Here is a 24,194-nt window from a genome sequence, read left to right as displayed (position 1 = left end):
AAACCCTGTAGTTTGAACCAGTGACATTTTCTTTATTTGTGCTGATGGGTTAGAGAAAGGAAAATGTTTAAAAACTGCAGTCCAAACACCCACAGCTTTGCCTTCAGAAGCCATCTTCCCCCCCCCCCCCCCCCCCCCAAACAAAACAAAACAAAACAAAACGTTGTTAGGTTTTTCTTCCATCAAGTATGTGATTGTCACAAGTTCAGAAGTCTGGGATCCCTGGGTCCTGCTGTGCCAGGCATCCGTGTGGGCAGAATTCCCTGATTGCCAGCACAGCGCTGCTAGCGCCGGTAGGGGTGGAATCCTTGCACGTTATGGTTCTGTCCTCGTCCAAAACCGCTTCCTCCTGCAGGCGGCCCGCTGGATGGCTGCACCGAGGGGCCTCCGTAGGGAGGGGGCTGCTGGCTGGGATCAGAGAAACCTTGTCCAAAACCACTCAAGTCTTGTCCATACCCTGGGGAGAAGGGGGGAGAGGCAGCAGTGAGCTTCTGTGCTGTTGATGGGCGCAAACAGAGCGGCAGAGGTGCACATTCAGAACCTGATGCCTTTCCCTTCCCCCCTTGCGGCCCCTGGAACACAAACACCTCCATCTGACTTGAGACACACAGCTGCTTCCAGTTCCTAAAGCGTTCTACCTTATGATATGGACCAGCCAGGTTAAAAGCACAACTGAACAGGTATGTAGAAACGGCAGGTTTCACTTTCGAGGTCATCTTAGCCAGGCCAGGAGCTAAAGCTGTCACATCACTGCTGCTCAGGCACGTGAAGCAGCTTCCTGGTAGGGGTTCATGGCTTTGGTTTTGTTTTGCTAGAAGCCAGCACTGCCAGGTGCAGCAGGGCAGAAGCTGCAGCAAGGAAGTCTGTCTGGTACCTCAGCTTTGTAACAGAACCGAAGCATTACAACTGACACAATCTGATACACTTGCCCTAAAGCTCGTATCTGTTTTAAGTTCAAAACAACAAAGTTCCACCTTAAAGCCTGACCCCCCGCCCCCCCCCCCCCCCCGGTGCTGCTGTGGATGGTGGAGAACACTTCTAACCCAGCTCAGGGTAACAGTAAGTAAATAACCCCACAGCCCTCTCTCACACGTCCCCTAAGGCAATGACCACAGCAGAGCTCAGCTTTACACCTGACAGCAGCGTTAATCCAGCAGGCTGCAAGTTAACCTTCACTCTGTCCTTCCTCAGCACCCCCTGCTCTGCCAAGGGAAAGATTCAGACCTGGCAGAATTTGGGGATGGGGAGAAAGGGCAAAGATGAAAGAACTGCTGGAATTCTTGCTGCTAATATGAAAAGCAAAAAGATGCAAATTAAGAACACTGAGAAATGAAGAAATGTAATAAAAGTTTCCTTAATTAAATACAACTCTTAATCATAACAGCAGCATCGTGTAAGCCTCTGCTATAAAAGAGGGTATTAAGAACCCTAATTACTCGGTGTATTTCTGCAGTTCTGCCTCTCCCTGTGCAGGCTTAAAGCAGGTTTAACTCTCTTAATCCAAAACAAAGTCTCTTAGCATGTCTTCAGCATTTCAATTTCAAGCTCTGCCTGCCTCTCAGGACTTGCTACCACTAATGAGACTTAAAACATGCCTACCACAAGGCTTCTATTAACTCAAAATGCTAATCCAGTCTCTTTTTTTTCCCCCTCCTCCACACAAAGATAAGCAGACTACCAAAAATACCATTGTTTGCCAAGGGGTGAGGCTCAGAAAGAATCTCACTGTCCGGAGCAGTGCTACAGCATTCAGGGTGAGAAAACCACAGCCCTGCATTCGTTTCTCACAGAGGCACAGCGCTAACAGCCAGGCATTGCAGTACAAGCTGTCCTTTCTCACTTCCTGTGCTCCTGCTGCAGCTCTCAGCAGCAGCTCGCAGTGAAGCACAGCTCACCTGCCCTTCAGAAGGCTCTGCTTTCTTAACGAGCTGTGCCACCCATCACAGGTTTAATGTCTTGCTCACGAAAGCTGAGCTGGGTTCGGCTGTACAGGATAAAGCGCCGTCAGTGCAGCAGCTTGGGAAGCGATCAGCAGCATCACTTAGCACTTCAGCCACAAGTTTTGACTTCAGCCAGCTAATGAACACACAGCACTGATCTGTCCCTGCTTGCACGAGGAAACATTAGAGCCTTATTGCTCCCCCCACCCGCTCAGAAGAGATCCTGCAAGGAACACAGGTTCATTTCCCCCAGGCAGATACACCAAGAGCACGGCTGTGAACAGGAACCACCTACTGATGTCTCACTGCTCAGCCTGACCATAGGAGTGAAAACAAAGCATTGGCACGTAGCCTGAAGGGTCCTGAGAATAGGAACCCAGCCCTAGTAAGAAATGAGAGCAGGGTGATGAACCCCAAGGCAGCCCTGCACAGAGATCCTCCTGCAGGCTGAGGGAGGCACACCCACGTCAGTGCTTCATTTACCAGGGTTTACATCCATCCCAGCTGTAAACACAGCAGCATTTCAGATGCTGTCATGCTGGGACAAATCTGAAAACACCACAGTGATCAGGTAACTCAGTGCCTGCTCAGAGCCCATGAGCCTTGTGCATTCATGTAAAAACACACAGATCAGCCACGCTGCCCGCTGTGCAGCAACGCTGCTGATCTGATTTGCAAACACGTCGAGAGCTGAAGCTTCTGTAAGAAGTTCACAAGGTTACATGCAGCTTTGTGAGCAGCTGGGTGATTCTGCTGCTGAACAGCACAGGAAATCCCTTCAGCTCTGCTAGTTGTGCTCCTAACAGACTGCAGGCTGGGAAACTTCCTAGCATACACAAGAGCCAGGAGGTACTGCACAGCCAATAGAGGAACCCCCCACTTTTCCAGCATGTTGGAAGAGAGATTCTTCCCAGACCTCCAACACATCCCCAGTAACGGCACCCACCGAACAGAAATTAAACGTGCCTTTGTCCTTTATTTAGCACGGCCCACCTCCATTCAAAAACAACCTGCAAAGAAGCTGCAGCAAGACCCCAAAAAACAACCAACCCACTTCCTCTTGAGTCACAAGGACAAAGCTTTTCTATGACAGCAACTGCCTTTGTAACAGACTTCTCAAGCTCAGCAACAAGAGAAGATCTGCTTGCTTTACCAGTTTACCTGGAAGGCTAATCCTCCTTTGGGGACTGCCATCTTAATCCTCAGGCCTACTGCAAAAATCAACCTCAGAAGTGTCAAACGACCAATTAAAGTCTTCAGAAAAATGTCTGTGCCACAGATGGGACAACGCTGCTCAGAGGTGGGACTGACTGGAAAAGCAGCATGAGAAGTCCCTGTTTCCACAGACAGGAGCACTTCAAAGGAGCACAGACGCCTTTTTTTGTTGGATAATACAATCTGACTGTCTGAAAATATGTTCTATCAGCATCTTTACCAGCTACCTCCAACAGTTACTCGCAGAGCACAAACAATGCTCGAAGCATTACGTGCTCCTGGCAGAACCACAACTCCTGACAGACAGGAGAGGGACAAGGATGGGAGTAGAAAGCACACAGCCTGGATTTTAAGACCCCTGCCTCTCGATGTTACTCAAGTCTTTCTCCAACCTCTCGAAGTCAGTTAAACAAAACAGCTGACTGCAAGCTGCATGAAGCTACTAGAGACAAGTTTTAAGCTCAGATTCAGGCTCAGTGTGAACCAGTTATGAATCCTATCAGTGCACACATCGCTGAGGACCGCTCTGCAGGACATGCAATGGCCAGAGCTGGTTAAGAGAACTCCTGCTGGCTGCAAGACCAGATTGTTTAAGGACCACTTGAGAGCTGGCACGTCCACCCTCCAGAGAAGTGCTGTCAGTGTTAGCAAGCAGTTTCTCAATGCTGACATTCTACCCACCTGGAAAAGAAAAATCAGGAAGGGGAAGGAGAAGGATCGAGCTGAGCTCGTTTCACATGCAGTTACTTACCAAATTGACTGTAAGGGAATTCTGGCTGAGCAGTTGGGGGTTTGCTCATGTCCTGAGTTGCCTGAGATGGCGGCGGTGGTGGAGGAAAAGCTAGTGGTGCTGCCCCTGGAGTGGCAGGTGGAGGGGGGACTCCAGGTGGGGCAAACTGGTCAGGTGGAGGAGGAGGAGCACCGTAACCAAAAGCTGAAACACGAGCAGAGTGCAATATGTGATGACAGTAAGCACCACTCTGACTTCTTGCAGGGCTTTGGGGTATAAACAGTTGGTTTTTTCTCCCTCTAAATACTTGCAAGTCTACTATTAAAGTAGAAATGTTTGCTACGTGTAGCTGGACATGCAGAAATTCACTCCCATCTCAGGCCACCGCTGCAGCTCAAAGTCCCAGCACCTTACCTTCTAACACAACAAATCTCACCCAAAGGAAGACTACAGCCACACCAGCAACCAGCAGAGAGGATGTGACTAAGCAGGACAACAAGTTCTTGTGTGCACATGGCAAGGATGCGAGGAGGGAACCCTATTACTCAAGATCTTAGGATGGGGAAAACAAAAAATACCCCAAACAAGTGGTTTGTTCATTGGAGAGCAGGGCGCTGTGGATGGCTGTGTGGCATCCTCCATCATTTTTAAACCAAGTTTGTGACTGAGGTGGCCTGAGGGCACAAATGCTCTAATCCTATTTACATCTGCAATGTCACTCGTGACCTGAATTCCTTAAGCTTCTCTAGAAATCCCAGCCTGTGTCCAGCCCACAGTGCAATAATCTCTTCAGTTTTCTCACAGTTGTAATAGGGGTATGCAAGAAACCTCAAATCTGTTTAGCAACACAGCTTTAAACAGGAGAATGTAAACTCTTACATCACCAAATAAAAAAAGTAAGCAAACTAACTGACAAAGACTTATGGTTGATTATAACTCGGAATACACAACCTAGGCAAAAAAAAACCCCCACCTAAGCACAGTTTTTAAGAAGTCCAGAGAAAGATGGGCAAAAATTCCAGACTGAATGTGGTGCTGAGGCTGCTGCAGGCACTTACTAAATGGTGGAGGGGTGCCGTAGCCCTGTGGGAATCCTTGTGGAGGTGGAAATCCTCCTGGAGGTGTGGAAACAATGTATGAGGCAAACGGAGGAGGTGGTGGGGGAGCTCCTCTTCCTGGAGGAGGTGGGCCGTATCCACCTGGAGAATGAGAAGAAGCAAGGAGCTGCAGTGGGTCAACAGGGAGAAGCTGCTGTTGGAGCTGGCGTTCTGCAGATGGGGGTGAAGCTGTTGCATCAGTTTCAGATACAGCTTCAGCCCTCCTCGGATTCTTACTGTGGGCAATACCAGCACTCCTCCTCCGAGTATCTCTACCACACATAATTGCATTTCAGAATGGAATTCTTTGATAGCAAATTAACGTGGTTGGCAACACCAGGATGCACGTCAGCTCCCATTACCGGTTTGTGACAAACACTCTGCCTTCTCCTTCGTTCCTTCAGCTCAAATTAAACCAAGCTTTTAGACGTGCAGGCTGTTAAACATTACAGAAATCCACAAATCGCCCTGGGTCCTTAAGGAAACCACAGCCCCACTCAGGATTCCTCTGCTAAGATCAGACCCATGTAATGCACTTACCTATTGCCTGTCCAGCTGGCACCCACATCCCTAAAACAAAGCAGAAAAAGCAATTTACCACAGCTGTACACTATGAAAAAGGACACGTTCAGAGAAAGCTCATCTTGCTCTAGGCTCTGCAACAGACTGGATGTCCTCCCAGCATCCCTTATGGATCTGCACCTCACACATCTTCAGCTTCATCCTATTTATTTTGGGAGTTTCTGAACCACACAAACTGCAGCATTTAGAAAGGGAAATGCATTCATGTTTCACACGAATCTTGCCAGGAGATCAGATATAATTTCCCCTACAAATAACCACACTGAAGCTAATCTAGTTTCTCCATTCGTGCAGTTGCAGATTAGCACATCTGTGCAGAATGTCAGAGCCTCAGCTGCAGCTTTCAAGTTAATAAGCACCATGGGGAAACAGGCAATCCCTCCACTGAGGTGTCATCTACTGGAGCAATAGATGAAGCACTGTTACTTCCTTTAACCCCCAGGTGAAAATTTCTCATATATCAGAGAAAGCAAGATCTGTTCTGTCAAATGCAACTCAATTATACCGCTGCATTTCTCCCTAAGTTATGGAAACTGTCTCTGGATGAACTCAGCATATTTTCCCATCTCCACGATCTTGAGGGGGTTGCAGCCATCAAAACCAAACACGTGGCTGCTCCCCTCAGCCCTTGAGGGTTCAAGCTCAATCAAGACCATTAGAAGCAGTAAGTGCTCTCTTGCACCACTGCTAGCCCCACAGCTGCTTGTTATTTTCCTAGGCTACATTAAGCAATAAAATCCAGAGGCAAGGCCATCTGTTTTTCTCTTATCCCTTTCGAATTTCACTTGTAACTTCCTCTGGAACTGCCTCATCCTTCAAAACCTGGATTTCAACTGAGTTTTCAGCTGACTCTCATGCAGGTCACGTTCCCACAGCTGGAGATGCAGCTCGAGCTGCTCAGCTTCCTCAGCACCTTCTCCACGTTACCACAAAGCACTGATCTGACTTCAGGACAGGGGGAAGCAAACAGCACAGCCTGCAGCACGCTGGGCTCTGCACAGCCCACTGCCTCCTGTCCCACCCAGCAACGTGTTTGGGGAAGAAGAGGAAAAAAAGCACCGACACCCAGAGCTTTTGCTGCGCTATCAACGATCCAGCACACAAATAACATCGATAGAGCTGGAAGTTCCAATGCTCGCCAGATATACCGGGTTACCAGAAGGCTTTAAAGCCAAGATTCTCTCCCGGCAGCCGTCCTGAGACACTGAAGGAAGTACCTTGAGGGCCATAACCTTGTTGCCAGGTCGGAGGGGGCTGACCTGCCCAGCCATTGGCAGCGCTTGGCATGATCCTGCTTCCCCACTGGCTGGCACCGGGGGGCCCTGGAGTTTGGCTTTTGCTATCACGAGGTTCTGCACGTTTCACCTCCACCTAAACAAACAGAGTTGCCATTTAGGAGAGATGGTGCAGGTTAGGATACCCCCCTTCCCTTCACACACACCCTTAATTACACTTAAGACTACGCTTAGCATCTTACGACTTATGTCTAAGTACTTAATTATTAAACTTAAGGCCAGTAATTTAAAATGTTTCTCAGGTACAATTACGTGATGGTAAGACAATTGAAGTCCTACTGTTGAGGGATTTCAAGCAAAACACATCCTGCTAATCATTCCTGTTCCATCATTGCCCAGTATTCGTTTGCTTTGACCTTAAAACAGCAGTACCCTCTTACAACGACTCTTCACTTATCAAGGCTTCGTGTTTTCAGCTACTCAGAGACCACTTGAACATTTAAGACAGGAGTTAGAAGGTGGAATTTGCAGGAAAAAAAACAACAACTCGGAGTAAAGAGTGCACTCTGAAAAAGGGTACTAATGCTTTAACCATTGCTTGGGGTTCATTCCAAAGTTACAGTTTAAACCCACCCCGTCTAACTGCAATTTCAGTTCTGCTCATACCTGAGAAACACACGTTTGGTTTTGCTTTCTTTTTTTTTTTATTATTATTATTATTTTTTCTTTTTATTTTCTTTTTTTTTTCTTTTTTTTTTTTCTTTTTTTTTTTTTAACTTAAGAATTTATTTAAATGTCTAATGGAAGATAAAGACTTACCTTCCCCAGGCTAACGCTTAAAGAATCTCAATTAACTCAAACAATGTCAGAGGGAATGGATGTGATAAGAGAATCTTACATTACATCTAACAAAAAAGTAAACAAACATGCAAGTAATAAAAATGGACAGTTGAGTCAATAAGAAGCAAATCTTCATACTGTGTTAAGTCAGTGACAAAAGCCCTCCTGTTCTTCAAATTAGCGAGCCACAGTGCTTAACTTATTTTATTCAGAGATAAAGTGCCCCAGTGTGCCATAAGTGCATCTGACCTACTTAAAATAAGCTGCACATTCAATAGAAACCCCTCTCTCTCTCGAAAAAATCCAGTTTCTGATTTAATGAAACCCTCTCAGCACTCATGCATGCTGAATTAAAGCCTTTTTTTTTTTTAATATATATTATTTTTTTTTTTATGATTCATTTTAATGGGTGCCAGAATACAAAGGAAATAAATCTCAACCATCAATGGGCCTGAGCTGTATGGAAAATAAAGTATTCAGAATTCTTCCTGCCACGTCTTAAAACCCATTCATGTCAGAGAACAAACAGGAAATAGGCACAAGGCAAGGACAAAGCCCCCAGCCCAGCCCCCCGCTGCCCCAGGGACATCACACATGACAGTAACCAAATCTCTGTCAGCTGAAGGCCCTTCCACACAGGAACCGAGGGAATCTTTCAAAGGGCTCAAATTAATGAGTCTTAACACACGTGCCCTCAGGGAATCCAGTTATTGCTTACAACAGCAGAGGCCTTCTTGCAATTTTAATTTTTTTCTCCTTTTTTTTTTTTTTCCTTTTCTTTTTTTCCTCCTTTCAACAACATATGGATTCATTTCAGCAATACCTTTTGAATTACCAGGAAGAGGGAGATGGTGTTTTTTAAAGCAGGCATCATTAGTCAATGAAGGGCAGGGAGTATCTGCTGCTCCTTTATCTACACGGGAGAATTCCATTAATTTTCCAGTGCTCATTTGGAAGCAGAGAGCTGCCAAACTGAGGACTGAAAGAAAAAAACGTATCTTTGTACAGCATTCTGAAGCTAAAATGAAGCTGCAGCACCAGGAAGGCATTCCCACTGCATCGTTGCTGTCAGCGAAAGGGAAAACAAGCAAAACCTGATTGTTTGACTTCCAGAATGAAACAGCCTGAGAAACAAAGGAGAAATCTGCACGAGCAGCGCTCCCAGCTCTGCTACCAGGCAGCAAGGCTCACGCAGGGCTCCCCTTCCTTCCCCTCCTGCTGCCCTCTGTCCTGTGCTTGCAGCTCTCAGTGCAGCACAAGGGCACAGCACAGGATGCTCCATGTCCATGCATGCGCCTGCAGGCAGAACTCGGTGCTTCTGCTGGGCCCCTGGCTGGAGGAGAGCACCAGCAATCAGAACACGTAGCAGCGCTGCTCGTTACACAGGCGCATTCCTTCCCTCGCTTAATTGCGTTAATTAGGACATCTGCTCACCTCTCCGAACCAAAACGGGTTCACAGGAATAAAAAAGCTCTGCATGCTGCAAAATCAAGCAAGTAAAATTCCATGGATAGGCAACGAAATGCTCCCAGCTAGCTGGATCGTATTTATCAAACGTCAGCCCATAGAAAGGCTTCAGAAGGCAATGCCAGATTTCTGCCAGTGATTTAAGGCGAATGACCCCAGCCTGGGGTGTCCTTGAAACATCTTCATTTCAAGGTCAGCAGTCCTAACCTTCCCTTTAACAACTGTGGATACACAGAAAAGCTGTGAGAAAAGCTTGAATCTTACAGGGATTTCTCAGGGTTAAATTCCCTTTCAGAAGCTATGATTTTCCCTATATAAAAAACCTGGGTACCCTGCAACAATTTGCTTTGCTTTTCCATTTTCTTTTCCCCCACCAGTACAAGCACGCTCCTTGCTGAGTGACTTCAAAGCAGGCGTAAAAGATTCCTCCCTATCAAACATCCATTTGCTGACAACACAGTATGAAGATGAAACAACCAGAGGTCACTTAACTGCATTGTGATTAAATACTATATAGAGTACGTGGGTTTGTACCAAAGTTTCACAGTAAGTGACCCAATTTATTAAAAAACCAATCCTTCACGATGTTTTGTGTGGCTCTTTTTTGTTTGGGTTGTTTTGGGTGGGTTTTTTTTTTTTTAGCTTCTCTTTTAGTTTAAGATTCCAGGCAGTCGCTCACGGCACGCCATCTCAAAATGGGAGAATCAAATACACATCTGAAGGAGTGGTGTCTTAAACCAAGCCTTGAACAACTCAGATTTCATTGGGATCCTGGTTTTCCAATAGCTGGAAACAACTGACTTCTACCCTCGCTCCCAGGAAGCAAAGCAGTGCTTCAGCAGCACTCAGCAGTCCAACCCAGCACGAGTGGCACCCAGCCAGCACTCCCCTCCAGGTCTGTAGCACAAGGCCTCACCCAACGCCTTCAAAGAAATGAAAGCCCACCAGGAATCCCCCCCGCAGCCCAAGTCCCCAGGCTTTCAGGATCCTGGCCCTCCTGAGGGCTGAGCTGTTCGCCTACTGCCTCTCTCAGCTGCTTCAGCAAACTCAGACTTTCCCCACCTTCATGGATAAAGCCTTGAATTTGGACTTGCTCGTCCCCCATCTAGCTGAATCCTTGGCTAGAGTTCTGCTCGCCAGTGAAATTGCTAGTTGCCCAAGACTTGGTTCTTTCTTAAGGTAAAATAAAACTACAACTACACACTTTTTTGCCCATGATGTCGTGAAAATGCATGTTGACAGCCTGGTCCACTGATTGTTCGTCCTCGAAAGTAATAAATCCAAAACCTAGCCAACGACGAAGAGTGAATCAAGGTAGCAGGGTGTTGTGACACAAAACAGGATGATGAACAGTATTAGGGGCGGACCAAGGGTTCAAGCAGGGGTTTCAGATAACCAAGACTTGTGTTAAATTTTCAACCAAAAAAGAAAAAAGTCAAGTTTGAGAAAACTGCAGTGGACACGTCCTGCAGCAAGGCAATCAATGCCTCAGCTTGCTTTCACACATGCAACTTACAGACTAAGCTAGTTCACTGCAGAGCTTGGTTTTATTCCTAACCTGCCTATGGAAGTGGGAAAAAAAGTGCTAGCATAGTCATAAGTGTAACTGTGCCACAAGAGTGAGAATGAAGTGCTTGTGGGACACAGAATTACAGGTGAAGCAATTTGCCTCTCCCTGCCTCTGATCGAGACTGGAATCCCAGGAAAAACAAACCTGTTCTGCCCCTGCACCCCAAAGCTGCAAAGCCACTGCATCCCATCCCTTATCCCACTCCTCCAGTTAGGAAATATTTTCCGTGGAAAATAAGAAAGTCATCTTGGAAATGTAGCTGTTAAAGCATGAAAAAAAGAAGTTTTTGACCACTCCATGGATGAATGGAAAGCTTCAGAAACTAACAACCTAGATCAGAGGTTCTCAATTCTGTTTTCGGGTTTGTTTTTTCTTTGTGTATCTAAGAGAAAGCACTTGATGGACAAGACTTCTTCCAAACACGGCATCCCCTGATAACTACAGCAGTGCTGCTTACACGGCATGTCAGACTTGTTGTCGTGTCTCAGCCTATTTTGTTTCTTACATTTCCTGCTGCTTTGCTCTCAGACATCCGTGCAGCTTTTCTCAGTCCCTCTTTATGCTCACAGCACTGCTGCTGACTGCTCCAGATCCCCGGGGTGACCAGCTCCCTTTTATCTGACCGCAGCCCTTGATGTCGGCAGCTCAGCTGAATCCAGCAGCTACTTAAAAGGCCATAAGGGACAGTAAAACACGCAGGAAATGAGGCAAAAACCCAGGCCTGAATCCCTTTCTGAGGTTACGCTTTGAGAACCGCTGCTCTCAGGTTGGAGCTGCTGACACGGCCGAGAGAGTGGCACAATGGTGGTTAATCTCACAGAACACAGGGCTGCTTCATGCCATCAACCACTCGCTGCTGGTGTAACAACCAAATCCCAGGGAAGGTAAGAACACATGCAGTACGTCAATTGTGCCATTCTTTAGATTAGCTAAGGGTAGAGCAATAAAATTAGAAAGGAAAACGAGGTGCAGCATCAAAAGCATATGGAACATGGATGCATTTTTGCTTTTCTGAAACCCAAGATTTCCCCCTTGGTTTGCATTTTGCTTTGCAGCTAGTGCTGACAGCAGCCATATATTGCTCTAAAGCGTTAAACAGAGATACAGTATCTATAACAGTTAGTGTCTCTCTAAGCTTATCCAACTGGGTTGGGTAAGCCCAAAGAGGCCTATTGTAGAGAAAGTTTATATATATATATATATATAAAAAAATACACAAAGATACAGGCCAAAATAGAGTCCAGCAGGTCAAATTCTGCTGTCAGCAACAAGAGCAAAAGACATCACTTAAATAAAAGTAAAATAAAAGAACTTAGCATTTCCCACACACAAGAGACTGGCAGTATAAACGAAGTTTGGCTGAGCTGTGATGAAAGCAGCCTCGAACTGAGAGCAGCATTTCATCACAATATATTTGTCTGGGGTTAAAATCTGCACGTCAGAGCCAAAAGAAAGTTGTGTTTAAATCACATGTTCAGTAGTGCTGCCTTCATTTTGAAAGGCACGAGAAAGGAACGTGCTGGGTACTGTCTACATGGGCAGGCTGCTCTCTTAGCTTCATTCTGAGAAGGCTGAAGGAGAGGAATAGAGGGCGATGTGGGATGCAGCAGGAAAGAAAAAAGGGGCAGAAAAAAGCATTTTGAAAGGACCAAAGGTCATAAAATAAGGAACGGTGAAGAAATCAGGATCCAACACACAGCAAAGTTCCAAGAACGTGGAATTTTGAGGAGAGCAAAAGTGACAGAGTCGCTTCATTTGTCAAAGGCCAAGACATCTTCAAAGAGAAACTCTTTGCACTTACAGGAAGCCAAGTGGACTAGCAAACAGAGCAACGAGGCTGTGCTGCAGCCAAGTGGAAGAGAACACAGCAAGAACCTGTAAATTGCTTCCCAGTTGTTGGTTGAGCAGAGAATAGAAAGCAGGAGAAGCAGGGGCTGCAACAAAGGCACTGTTTCATTTCAGATGTAACGAGGCGGGCTGTGCTCGTACAGGGGACTGCAAAGAATTCTGATGAGCACTGCTGGCAGAAGAGCTGACCAGGAGTGGTGGGCAATGCAGGGGAGCAGAGATTACTTGGATACCTGAGGACACACAACCAGCCTCTCAGGGGCATCGCAGAGCTCTGGCACTGAGGAGCTGCTTGCCAGCATTCCTCTGAGAGGCTGAAGGCAGAGGAGTGCTGTGAGGATTAGCAGCAGGGGGTAATTTGTCTGTCCTTCTACCAGCAGGCTGGAAAACGGCCCGCAGGAAGGGATCTGCTCAAAATGCAAGGATGGTAAATGGAAGGAAGGTGAAAGAAGGATGCAAGGAGACGATGGGAGCACAGTGGGCTTTTAAAATTTTATACAGTAATTTAGGTCTCGTGTTCAAAGGACGAGCAGAGACTGAACAGCGCTGTACGACAGAATGCAGATCAGAAAGAGAAAGCAAGAGGAAGCGTGTTGTGGGATGCGTGGTCAGGAGCCTCCAACACAGAGGAGGAGCTTTTCCCCAAGGGATTAACAAGGCCATTTCTGGAGTTAGTTACCAAGCTACATCCAAGGAATTTAAGGGAACAAAAATGAAAGCCAAAGCAATGTGGTTCAAGAACACCATTTTAAGAAGTCCAGCGAATTAAAGAGAAAGCATTCTGCACGTGGCATGGAGACAGACAGGCTTTCAGATCTGCCATTTCTGCTTTTAGCCACAGCCTCCTTCACGATCCAGAAGCCTCCTGCTAGATTTTGCTTCTTTAAGTACAGCTCTGAGCAGAGAAGCCATTAATGCAGACCAGGATCGATCTAGACCAGGCGTGGTTTGCACCTTCTGCTCAGAGGCAGCAAGGCTGGGGTAAAAATCACAGAGAGACAGATGATACAACAGCTGCTGAAACAATCCAGAACTTCAGCCACAAGTTACACCCTGCTGCCCCTATCTTGGTCTCCACTGCTTCCTCTGTTTAACAGTAGATGCTCTAAAGCATATTAAAGGATGAATTTATGTTCTGCTTCAATAGAAGTCATCTGTTGAAAGAAGACTGAGATAGCTAAGGCAGGAAAACAAACAAAAAACACAAATATATTGAAACTTCGTTTACACTCCAATAAAAGACAAAGCCCGTCCCTCCTCTGACTGTGGAACTGGCCTGTACCTCTGTGATAAATTATCACCTAGAGAGAGGAAATCTAAAGAGATATCGTTAATCACAGTCAAACAATTCACAGAGAAAAGGAAAAAAAGAACTTACTTAACATTACCATATTTTACTACGAAACACTTAAATATGTCACTAAGGATGTATGTCTAAATTAAAAATAAAACTAAGACTTAACAGCTTAATCAATACAAAGTGAAGGATATATTTCTTAATAATGAGTCAGAGGAGAAATGAAAGTTCAGATGGCAAACTATTCTCCAGCATGTCCAACATGCTGCTCGGTGGGTAAGTGCAACTAAGCTTCACTGATTGGAAATATTGCCTCTCCAGAGTCAAAACAGCCGACAGATGCAATGGAAGGTGGATGACATGAAGAGTGCTCCATGTTTGGACCAAATCTTACCAACGTGATTAAAGCAGCGTGACGAAACTTTGTTTGTTTCTGTTACTAGGAAAAAATGCAGTCCAGCACACAGGGCTATATATTCCAATCAAAAGATATATATATATATACTTGGAAAATGTTTTATGTCGTCTAAGAACTGCTTTGCTCGAATTTTAAGTGAAGCCATTGAAGTGAAGCACGGAATGGATGGATGATGTCCCAAAATCACGTTCAGAAGTACTGAACCAAAGCACCCCCATGCAGTTACACACCAACAAACCCTCCGTGTGGAATGGGAGGAAGGTCTGATGACATTTCTTTTCCTCCTACAGCATCTTAAACCACAGCAGTGGCTCAAGAATCCAATTTCATTCAAACAAAAACTAGCAAGAAAACAAAACAAAACAAAACCAACCCTGAGAAACTGAAAATGAACACGAAACATCTGAGTTTAAATGCACAGATACCGACTAAAGCTGGAGATGAAGGGTCTACAATTAAAGCGATGTTTGCCCAGTGAATTATTCTTTTTCCTGAGGCAACATAGGGAAAAAAAAAATCTACCTTTTCTGATGGTATGAAATAGTTTGCCATCTGACTATAGCAGAGTATGAAGGAATTTCAAGGACAAACTAGATCAGCCTTTACCTCGGGGCCTCTGTTTCTCTGCGTCATAGATCATTACAACTTCAGTGACCTGGAAGAGAGAAGGGAAATTCTACTAACTGTGCTACCAGGGGAGCGTTACAGACAGTTACCATAGGCTGCTTTCCCACACTCCATCCACAAAGCACAATTAAATGCTTGATGTAGCCATCAATACCAGCCTGTCCCACCACGGCGCAAACAGACTGGGAATACTGCTCTTGAAGGGAGCCTAAGAAAAGCCTGAATTCATCTGCTCTGAAAACAAAAACAACCCTGCAGCATTTGGGCTTTCTGGGGTCTCATCACACTTAGGATGTTAATCTAGCATTAAGGCTGCTATGCTGTTTGTAATCACAGCCTATAAACGACCCCAAAGGTTTCTGATTTCCAGCACACCTCAGCACGGCTTCCTGAAAGATTATTTCTTCCATTTTAAAACGCTTCCACTCTCCACGTAAAAAGAAGCTTCAGCTTCAAACATTGAAAAATGTGCACAGCTCCTCTGAATTACCCACTTGCCCATCAGTGTGCTGCAGAGCATCAGCTGTAAGGTGATGCTTTAAGTAGCATCACAAAACCACTCAGTTATGGATGCTCAGTGTTTGTGTACTTGGGTACAGAAATAAGAACCAGGAGCTGCTCCAACACTTCGAAGATCTTTCTCTTCTCAAAATAAGCAGCAACAGGAGCTACAATTTGAAACAAAAAGGCAATTCTTTCCAAAGCTGTAACCAAACAGCTGAAAGGAACTGCCCTTAAAGCTCTCAGCTGCAGAAATGCAGACAAGGAAATGCGTGTGCTGTCACAGAACCACTGCTTCCTCCACGTCAATTTACCTTAAAATATTTCAAATTAAGATCTCCTCGTTAGCTTAAAACAGATCTAGAAAACACACTTTCAAGTTCTTACACCACACGCACTCACTGGTGCGCATCCTGCTGGACGCCAGCTGCTGACACTTATCCCCATTGGGGACAGTGGCCCGTGATGGTGGCAGAGTTCTTTCCCCATCCAGATCCCCTTCTTCACTGCTGTCTTATTGACCAAGCAAGGGCAACGTCTAAACTCAGCCCTCACTTCTGTCTCTTCGCTCTGTGGCCACATACAGAACATCTTCTCCAAGGACACCTCGCTAAGAACTCCGCTGACTGCCCACCTCTCTGCTATTGTTTGTCTACTTACTTTTAAAGGCACACGTGGCAGCTGTTGCCTTCTGGCTTTGGAGGGCCATGGCCCTGCATCTCCCAGGCCATCCCGAGGTTCAGAATCGGAAAGCCAAAAGGCTGTGAGGAAGAGCCTTCAGAAATTACGTGCCACAGCTGTGGAACAAACTCCTCCACTTCTGTGACAGGTCCAGTGCAGGCTCCCACACTGCAAGGAGGGCTGTTAGCCACTGCTAACAACTACCTGCTTTTTCAAAGCGACCATCTTAGATGTGGTACTGCTGATAAACAGCCACGTGAGACAGAACCAATGGATCCCAAGAAAACTTGGAGAAAGGCAAGCTTTTTAAGAATCAGATCACACTAAATGCCATCAGAGACGGCCAGCTTCCATCCACTGACATGGTATGAAATTCAACTCAGGGAACCTTGGAGTATTCCAAAACTGCACAGCTGAGTTTAGTAATTGAGCTGAGCAATTTACCACCTCAAAGAGGCCACAGTGGTAGGAATAAATGGGAAAGTGAAACTAACTAGCAAATAGTCAGAAGTGACACTCATTTCGGTTAGAGGTTACAGGCTGAATGACAGCCTGATGCTTAACATGGGCAGCAGTTTCTCTCTGGAATGGATATTTCAGGGGCAGCAGAACCCAGGTGATTGCAGACACTGCTTTAAAAGCAGGGTGTTAACAAAATAATGGCAGGAGGCTGCAAAATTCAATCGATCTGCCCACTTGAAGACAAGGATCTCACACACAAAGCTCGCCTGCTGTTGCAAAAACAAAAAAACCCAACAACAAACTTTCACTGAACTCCAAGTGACCAATTGAAAAAGAAATAATTATTCTCAAGTCATCTAAACTCAGGAATGCTTTCTCACTTTGCAGGAAGCAAACAGAATAATGCATCAGGCAGACGCGAACAAGAGGAGACAGGAGCAGCAAAGTAAGTTTCTTATGAGAGCAATTGATTTTGACAAATAGCAAGATACACTTCAAGATGATGAACGTTTAGTACACTGTATTGCAAAGTGCTTCAATATGTGCCCATAGCAGTTTGTCTAAATTAACCCAAAATTTGACAGCTTGATGAAATCTGAGAAAAGGCAGCGGAGAGAAAAAGCATCTTGCAACCAACAGCCAAGTGCCATCATGCTGGATGACTCACCACTCCGAATTTCTTGAAGTATTCCCTGAGCTCAGTCTCGCCACAGTTATGAGGAATCCCACCAACAAAAATTTTATTTGATTTATTGTTATCACTCCTGGATCCTTTCTGCTAAATCAAGGAGGAAAAAGAAATCCGTCAGAAGGACAAGCAAGTTGTGACTTCTCCCATCTCACACTGCAACACGACCACCTCCAGCCTGTTACACTCACTGAAGGGGAGCAGAGCTGCACGCTCTGAGCTCAGATGTTCAGTGCTGGCAGCTATAGCCCACTCTCTTCTTCAGAAAACCAGGAACAGGGATTATATTTGAGGCCATTTCCTCATTTTCTATAGGATCAGATCAGCCTGCAGGCTGTGAAGGGGGCTGGAAAGAAGCACCAGGCCTGTGAGCTCTCCTTCAAAAGGACTGCAGAGAGCTCACAGGAAACACCAACCCACAACCCCACCGTAAGCCAGCATTTGGTAACGCCTGCACTGGATGTGGAGCCTGACCATAAGACACCCTAAGAGCGTTTCACAAGCAGGATTTATCGAGCTCTGCCTACAGACACCTGGCTTTCAAACAGAAGCGTGACCCAGGGGAATTCAGCGGTGATGCAGCACACATCTGTCCTTACCCATCCTTCCTTTGGCCGTGTCCTTTCGGGTTGCATCCCCCTGGGTGTACATGGCTTTGGATCAATCTGGAAGAGATTCCAGTTGGGTCAGACCTTAGCGTGTGGAAAACCATCCTAACATGTTACGTTTATGGCAGTGAACGCAGCACTGCTGACACCCAGCTCCTCAGATAAAAGCTGCTGCCCAGATGTTGCTTCTACAAACTGCCACAGATCACCCAGTTAAAGCTGCCTGTCTCAGCATCAGTAACTAAAGCCAACAACCAGGCAGCTTTGGTATCACCTGGTGTGCAATTAGACATCAGGATTTGGAACAGGCCTGGAAACAGTTTGGGAAGACAGAAACCAACGACAAAATGCTCAATAAAAGCCCAAACCCAAACAAAGCCAACTTACGTTTCGGCCATCTAACGTGTGAGGTCTGCTGGCCAGCACTGTTCCCACACAGTTGGGATCTTTGAATTTGACAAATCCAAATCCTCGAGACTGGTTGGTTGTTTTGTCTTTCATTATTACACAGTCTACAACCTCCCCATACTGGGAGAAGTAGCCACGAAGAGTTTCTGTTAAAAAAAAAAGGTATATATGAAACAGAACCAGATATTCACTTCTCCAGGCTGCTCACAACTATGAGACAAAGGTGAGCAAGGAGTTGAACGAGTTCAGGCTTATCTCCTGACAACGGCTAGACTTTACTCCCTCTACACAAAGAGCATATATTCCCACTCATGCAAAAAGAAGAGTAATATCACAGGGAAGAAACATTAACAAAAAAGTTCTTCATCTTCTGAGTCGACAAAAACACCAAACGCTCGTAGAACGTTTAGAAAGCAAAACAGCAACGTCCATCTATCTGAACTCTGCACAGCAAATGTTACCCATTAACAGAAAAGAGCAGCAGAATCTCAGCCTGGTCTTCCTACCAGGGCACTGGCTGCTAAAAAGCCACGTGGTGTGCATGGCTGGGGGGTCTGTGCACAGAGCACCGGCTCAATGACTGCACAACACACAGCTTACCTTGCGTTGTACTCCAGTCCAGGCCACCCACAAAGAGTTTTCTGCAATTGAAGCACACAGCATTTTAGGGTGCTACACAAAAGCAGCTTCACCTTATTTGACAGAATACGGCTATTGTCAGCAGCTCTGCTGGCACCGAGGCCCCCAGGACCCCACAGTTCTTTATCAGGAAGAAGGATGCACTGCAACACCCACCTTCTGCTCACACAGACATGAAGCATCCACTTGGTGTGCCACGAGCACAAACACAGGCTGCAGTCTCATTGAAAGAACGTTTTATTCTTTTATGTAAAGCAGGAGATAAAACACAGGAAAGCCTACATTGCTCTGAACCCCTCGCTTCCAGGTGTTTGAGAAAACAGTGTTACTTTGAGGAATTGAAGGAGAAAAAAAAACCAACCAGCACACAGCATCACACTGAGCTGCTCTGAGCGGGGAAGAAGGGATTCCACCAAGAAAAACTTCGTAGTTCAGAAGAATACATTCAAAGCATGAGCAAAGTTACTTGGAAAATGACCCCAGAACATCACTACAGAGCTGCTCTCCCTGCTGCAGCCCAATGGGGGAATGTCAGACCACAACGAGGCCTCATGGGCTCTGTGTTACATCCCACAGAGCACAAGAGCTGCTTTGGGCTCCTCTGAGCTCCAATTTAGGGACAAAAACAAAATCCTGAACTCCTGATAGAGCAAACTGAGAGAAGACCAGTCAGCCTCATTTCAACACCTAGTCCATTAGCTACTTCAATCCCAGGCTAATGGCCAAGAGGTGCAACAGTCCTGCATCGAGCCTTTGAAACTCACTTCAAACAACAGCTTGAGCTCTCCTACACCCATTTGCTACCTGACATTGAACAGTGCAAGATGAATGACAGCCTAAATAGGCCAAGAAACGTCTACCACATGAAATACAGCAACAGCACCACTGCTGCAGGCCTGGCTGAGAAGAGGGATCACAGCACAAGTAGCACTGACTGAACTTTGCGTGTTTGATGTCGCCACCCTATGAAACCAACCGACCCGAGTCGCCCCTGCCTGTGAGGCACCGCAGCCAACCTGCACAGGACGTGCAGTCCAAGCCCAAAGGGAATCACAACCCAAGGATCCAGGTGTACCTGCAATCCTATCCTTGCTCTCCAGCTGCTAATTGGGTAGAAGAGAAAGCTGGCGAGTTTTCTCAATTCTCTGATCTAAAAACTTAGGGTGGCCCTCAGGTTTCCCTGCTGCTGTGTTTGCAGGGCACTGCGCTGTACAGAAAAGCCTCATATTGAAGAGAGAAACAAAGCAGAAACCATCATTACTGCCTGACTCACTGGGAGGGCAGGTCAGTACTCTGCTCACCATCATCTTCTGGGTAAATGAAAGCAAAAGCAGAACAAGTCTGAGATGGAAGGAGCTGCAAGGCAAGCAGTGAGCAGCAGAAGCATCGATGCAGTAATTGCAATCACTGCGTTACAGATCTCTCTAAATGCAACAGAAAAGCCATGGCTAAAAGCCCAAACTAAACCTCGTGCTTAAAACCAATCTGAACCAACCTCATCTTCTGGAAAGAAGCACCCAGACCTGCACAGCTTCGTGTTGGAGCATGCTGAAGGACTTGGGCAAGCACAGAGGCAAGCAGCAGGATGCTGGGCTGCCTGCTTTGCAGCTCTGTATCAACTTCAGGGTGTGATGCAACTTCCATGCAAAATTATTCACTCTATAATTGAAGGTTAATTCAAAACCACCTCTACATTTGGCCCCTTTCATTAAGAGGCACCAGTGCAGGACCTTCTGTTAGCAGCTCTGTGAGCCTGCACAAGGCAAAGAGGACACCCTCCATTTCTCTACCAATCCTCAAGAACCACCATCTGCTTTTGTCTTCTACCTGCCCTCAGACATTTCCAAGCACAGCTGCAGCTTACAAGTGGAAAGTTGAGGTTCTCCCCTTCCGATCACAGCTCAGAAAAGCTATTCTAGCAGCAATCGAACGCAACAGAAGCCCACAAAACCCCAAGCCTCCTTCTCACCTCCTTCCAGGAGCAGCCAACTGCAGTGGGACACAGCCACCCCTCGGCCAGGAGGGAGCAGCAGTGAAGTGACAGCTTGCAACAGAAGAAAGCAGCAGATTCTGTTCTCTGTGCTGTCATCACAGCACGGCCCTTACGCAACAACCGGCAGTGAATAAAGCAGTGCTGGAGGAGCAGACACATGCTACACATGGAAATAAGGCTGACTAAACCAGCATTAAGTGGTACACAAAAGCCCAGCTCCTCCCTCTGTCACCAGCTGATAGGCGACACAAGCTTGCCTCTCAATAAAAACCAAACCTGAATTCCTGTAAAGCACATCAGAAGGGTCCTGTAATTCGTACAGAAAATCAGGGAGCTGCCAACGTGCAAAGCACTGCAAAGACAGCAGGACAGCTGCTCTGGTACTGTAGTGACACCTGCTAACAGCACAAGCAGGACCACAAGCAGGACATCTCCTTCATTTGCAGCCCTCTTAGAAAACAAGCCTTCCTGCTCTGTGTCCCAGGATAACCAAGTTCTGCTCACAGACAGGAAAACCCGACCCCAGGCACTGCTGGCAGAGGGTGCAGCGCTCATCAGCTCATCCAGCACAGCTTCCAGCCCATCTCCTGCACAGCCCAGCTCCCCAGCAGCCATCAGCCCCCGCACAGCTCCTCACACACAGGACAAAAGCACAAATGCACGTGCTTATTGTCATGCCCGTGTATTTAGGGTCAGGTTAAAGCCCTCTAAGAAAACAGCTCTGTTCCTCAGCAGTAAAGATAAAAGCTCTGATCCGATGCCACGCTCAGACCAAAGTCTGGAGACTGCACAGATACATTTTCTTAGCCAAGCACATTTGAGTTTGGCTTTTTAAGCTACACCGGATCGCCTGCTGTACAACATCAACCTATAAAAGATCGATTTAAAACACCAGCTGCATTCTGACACAACGCCAAGCTGTCTGCAGGAAGGAGGGCTCCCCACAGTCCACCGTCATTGAAACCTTCCAATTCCATTATTAATTACTTGTAGTCATCTTACGTACGTTTCAACACACAAAAAAGCAGGGTTGTCTGAGGTCAACTGCAGCAGCTGTATGTAAATGGAGGGTTTCTATTTATATGCTCCCTATAGGATGCCAGGAGCGGGGCTACCCTGTCTGGTGACTCCAGGATGGGTTGGTCTGAAGACACCGAGCGATGCAAAGGAGCAAAGCACACAACTTCCTATCACATGGAAGGCCTTCCCCTCACGCTGCCTTTCAGAACAGAACTTCCTTTGCACAGCTGCAGGCAGATGACTACAACTGGGCTTTTCATCTTTCCAGCTTTACATCTGAGCACTTCCAGAGCACAACCCACAAACATGAACGCCCCTCACACAGCACGAGCTGCTTGCAGTGATGTGCTCTACCCCAAACCGTTACCTTGCTCCTTGTATTTTTAAGACCACACCAATTAAGCACACGCAGTAATTAAGCAGCTTGTCCCGCACCGGGGCAGCACGGAGATGAAGGCTCTCCTTAAGCTCCAGAACCTGTGACAGTGCCCACACTGCACCCATCAGCACATGTGGCACTGAGGGATGCAGCTCAGCAGCTGTGGTGGCAATGGGCAGAGGGCTGCACTCGATCTTAGCACTCATCTCCAACCTTAATGCCTGTACTTCTATGAGCAAAAGGGAGCCAAGAGGGTTTCTGGTACAACCCCCAAGGAGGCTGTGGATGCCCCATCCCTGCAGGCATTCGAGGCCAGTCTGGACGTGGCTCTGAGCAGCCTGGTCTGCTGGTTGGCGACCCTGCACACAGCAGGGGGGTTGAAACTCGATGATCATTGTGATTCTTTTCCAACCCATTCTATAATTCTATTTCTAACACTCGAAGCCTACAGGCTTCCAAGCAGTCCCCCTAACCTTCTTTCGGCAGTTCCCAACGCGTGGAGTCCGCAGCCTTTTCACTTAAACAGCTTCATTTGCATCTTTTTTCGGCTGCTCCCAGTTCCGACACGATTTACATTCAAAGCCTACAAAGACTCCTCATTTCCTCCTGCAAGCTCCCAGCTCGACACGTGGAGCCCACAGACCTCTGAGGGCCTCTCTGTACACGGGGCCTTTTCCCCGGGGGGCAATTTGCAGGGCGGGCGGTGACGATTCGGTGCGGATCCCTACAGCAGCTGTGCGCACATGGCTGGGGCGGGGGGGGTGCCGTTCTAACAGCCGGCTTTCAGCACGCGGCACTTCACGGGGAGCACAACGAAGCCGACGAGCGGCTCGCGGCTGCAGCTAAGGAACGGAAAGCCGTTCGGCTGCGAACCGACGGAACGCTCAGACGGGAACCGCGTCCCACGAAGGGAAGCTTTTGTCCCATCCATAGGAAGGACCGGGAGCGGCGCAGGGCCGAACGCCGGGGTGACCTTGGGCTGCACGGAGGAATCGCGGGGCGGCAAACGGGGCCGGTGCGAACCCCGCCTCACCCAACGGGGCCGCGCGGCGGGGCGGAGCTCCACACAACCCCCCCCCACCCCCCTCCTCCCGGAGCCGCTCCGTTCCCCGCGGCCCAGCGCGGCCCGGCACCGCCCGCCCCGCCGCTCACCCGATCTCGTCGGCGCCTCCCACGCTGTTCATGGCGGCTGTTCGGCGGGCCGCGGGGCCGCGCCCGGCTCTCCCTCCGTTAACGGAAGGTCGCTGGGCCGTCGCTCGGCTTTATCACCAATTCTCGCTTTTCTTTCTCTCGGTCGTTCGCTCAATTCTTTCTTCTCTCTTTCTCTCTTTCCCCCCCCCCCCCCCCCCCCCACCCGAGCTGCGCAACGGCCGCCCCCCGGGCCCGGCCCCCCCCCGCCGCCGCCCGCCGCGCGCTCGCGCTCCCTCAGCGCCGCCAACCGCCGCTGCGCGCGCACCTGCCCTCGCTACGGGGTCTCCGCGGCCGCGCCCAGGGAGGGGCGGAAGTGAGGCGGGGCAGAGCGGGGTAGAGCGGCGCCGCGCGGGGTATGGCGGGAAGGGCGGCCCTCCAAGGGTACCGCGTGCGTGGCCCACGCGGTGCTTGGGGGTGGTGCGGGGGTTTACGGTGTGACCCCGACCTGGTGCGTGGCTGCCGTGATCGCCGTGGCCTTTATACGTGAACCGATGCGCACCGCAATGCCAGCACGCATCTCAGTGCTCACCGCAGCTCTGATATTCAGCACAGCCCCATTGTATGGCTCCGACACATAGAACAGCTCCAGTGCATGGCTCCAGTGCCTGGTGTAACACTGGTGCTTGGCTCCGGTGCACGGTGTAACCCTGATGCACAGCCTGATGCACAGCACAGCACAGTGTGCTGCACAGTGCGGTGCATAACCCCAACCTGTGGCACAGCACAGGGCACAGCACCACGCACAGCCCGAGCTGAAC

General features: G+C 47.8%; 1 protein-coding gene across 4 annotated transcripts; it reads right to left on the bottom strand.

Annotated features, from left to right (window-relative positions):
• On the bottom strand, nucleotides 1-23,574 carry DAZAP1 (DAZ associated protein 1). 4 transcript variants are annotated; one of them, XM_042892906.1, is made up of 12 exons: nucleotides 23,398-23,574; nucleotides 18,815-18,855; nucleotides 18,194-18,360; nucleotides 17,798-17,863; nucleotides 17,178-17,288; nucleotides 14,846-14,894; nucleotides 10,311-10,393; nucleotides 6,782-6,935; nucleotides 5,523-5,552; nucleotides 4,944-5,084; nucleotides 3,907-4,089; nucleotides 1-457 (listed from the first exon to the last, which is right to left on the bottom strand). In XM_042892906.1, exons 1-12 carry the CDS (start codon nucleotides 23,427-23,429, stop codon nucleotides 285-287), a joined length of 1,230 nt encoding a protein of 409 aa, XP_042748840.1. In that variant the 5' UTR covers nucleotides 23,430-23,574; the 3' UTR covers nucleotides 1-284. The 4 variants fall into 4 exon arrangements, with proteins under 4 accessions (XP_042748840.1, XP_042748841.1, XP_042748842.1 ...); XM_042892907.1 differs by having other exon boundaries at nucleotides 17,178-17,285; XM_042892908.1 differs by lacking the exons at nucleotides 10,311-10,393; nucleotides 14,846-14,894.
• Nucleotides 23,575-24,194: the final 620 nt, after the last annotated feature.

This window comes from Lagopus leucura, unplaced genomic scaffold (assembly GCF_019238085.1).
Source record: "Lagopus leucura isolate 7727_CA_CO unplaced genomic scaffold, USGS_WTPT01 145-22_obj-0_obj, whole genome shotgun sequence".
Classification (NCBI taxonomy): Eukaryota; Metazoa; Chordata; class Aves; order Galliformes; family Phasianidae; genus Lagopus; species Lagopus leucura.
Note: the sequence above shows the minus strand (reverse complement) of the source record. Positions and strands in the feature narration are given on the sequence as shown.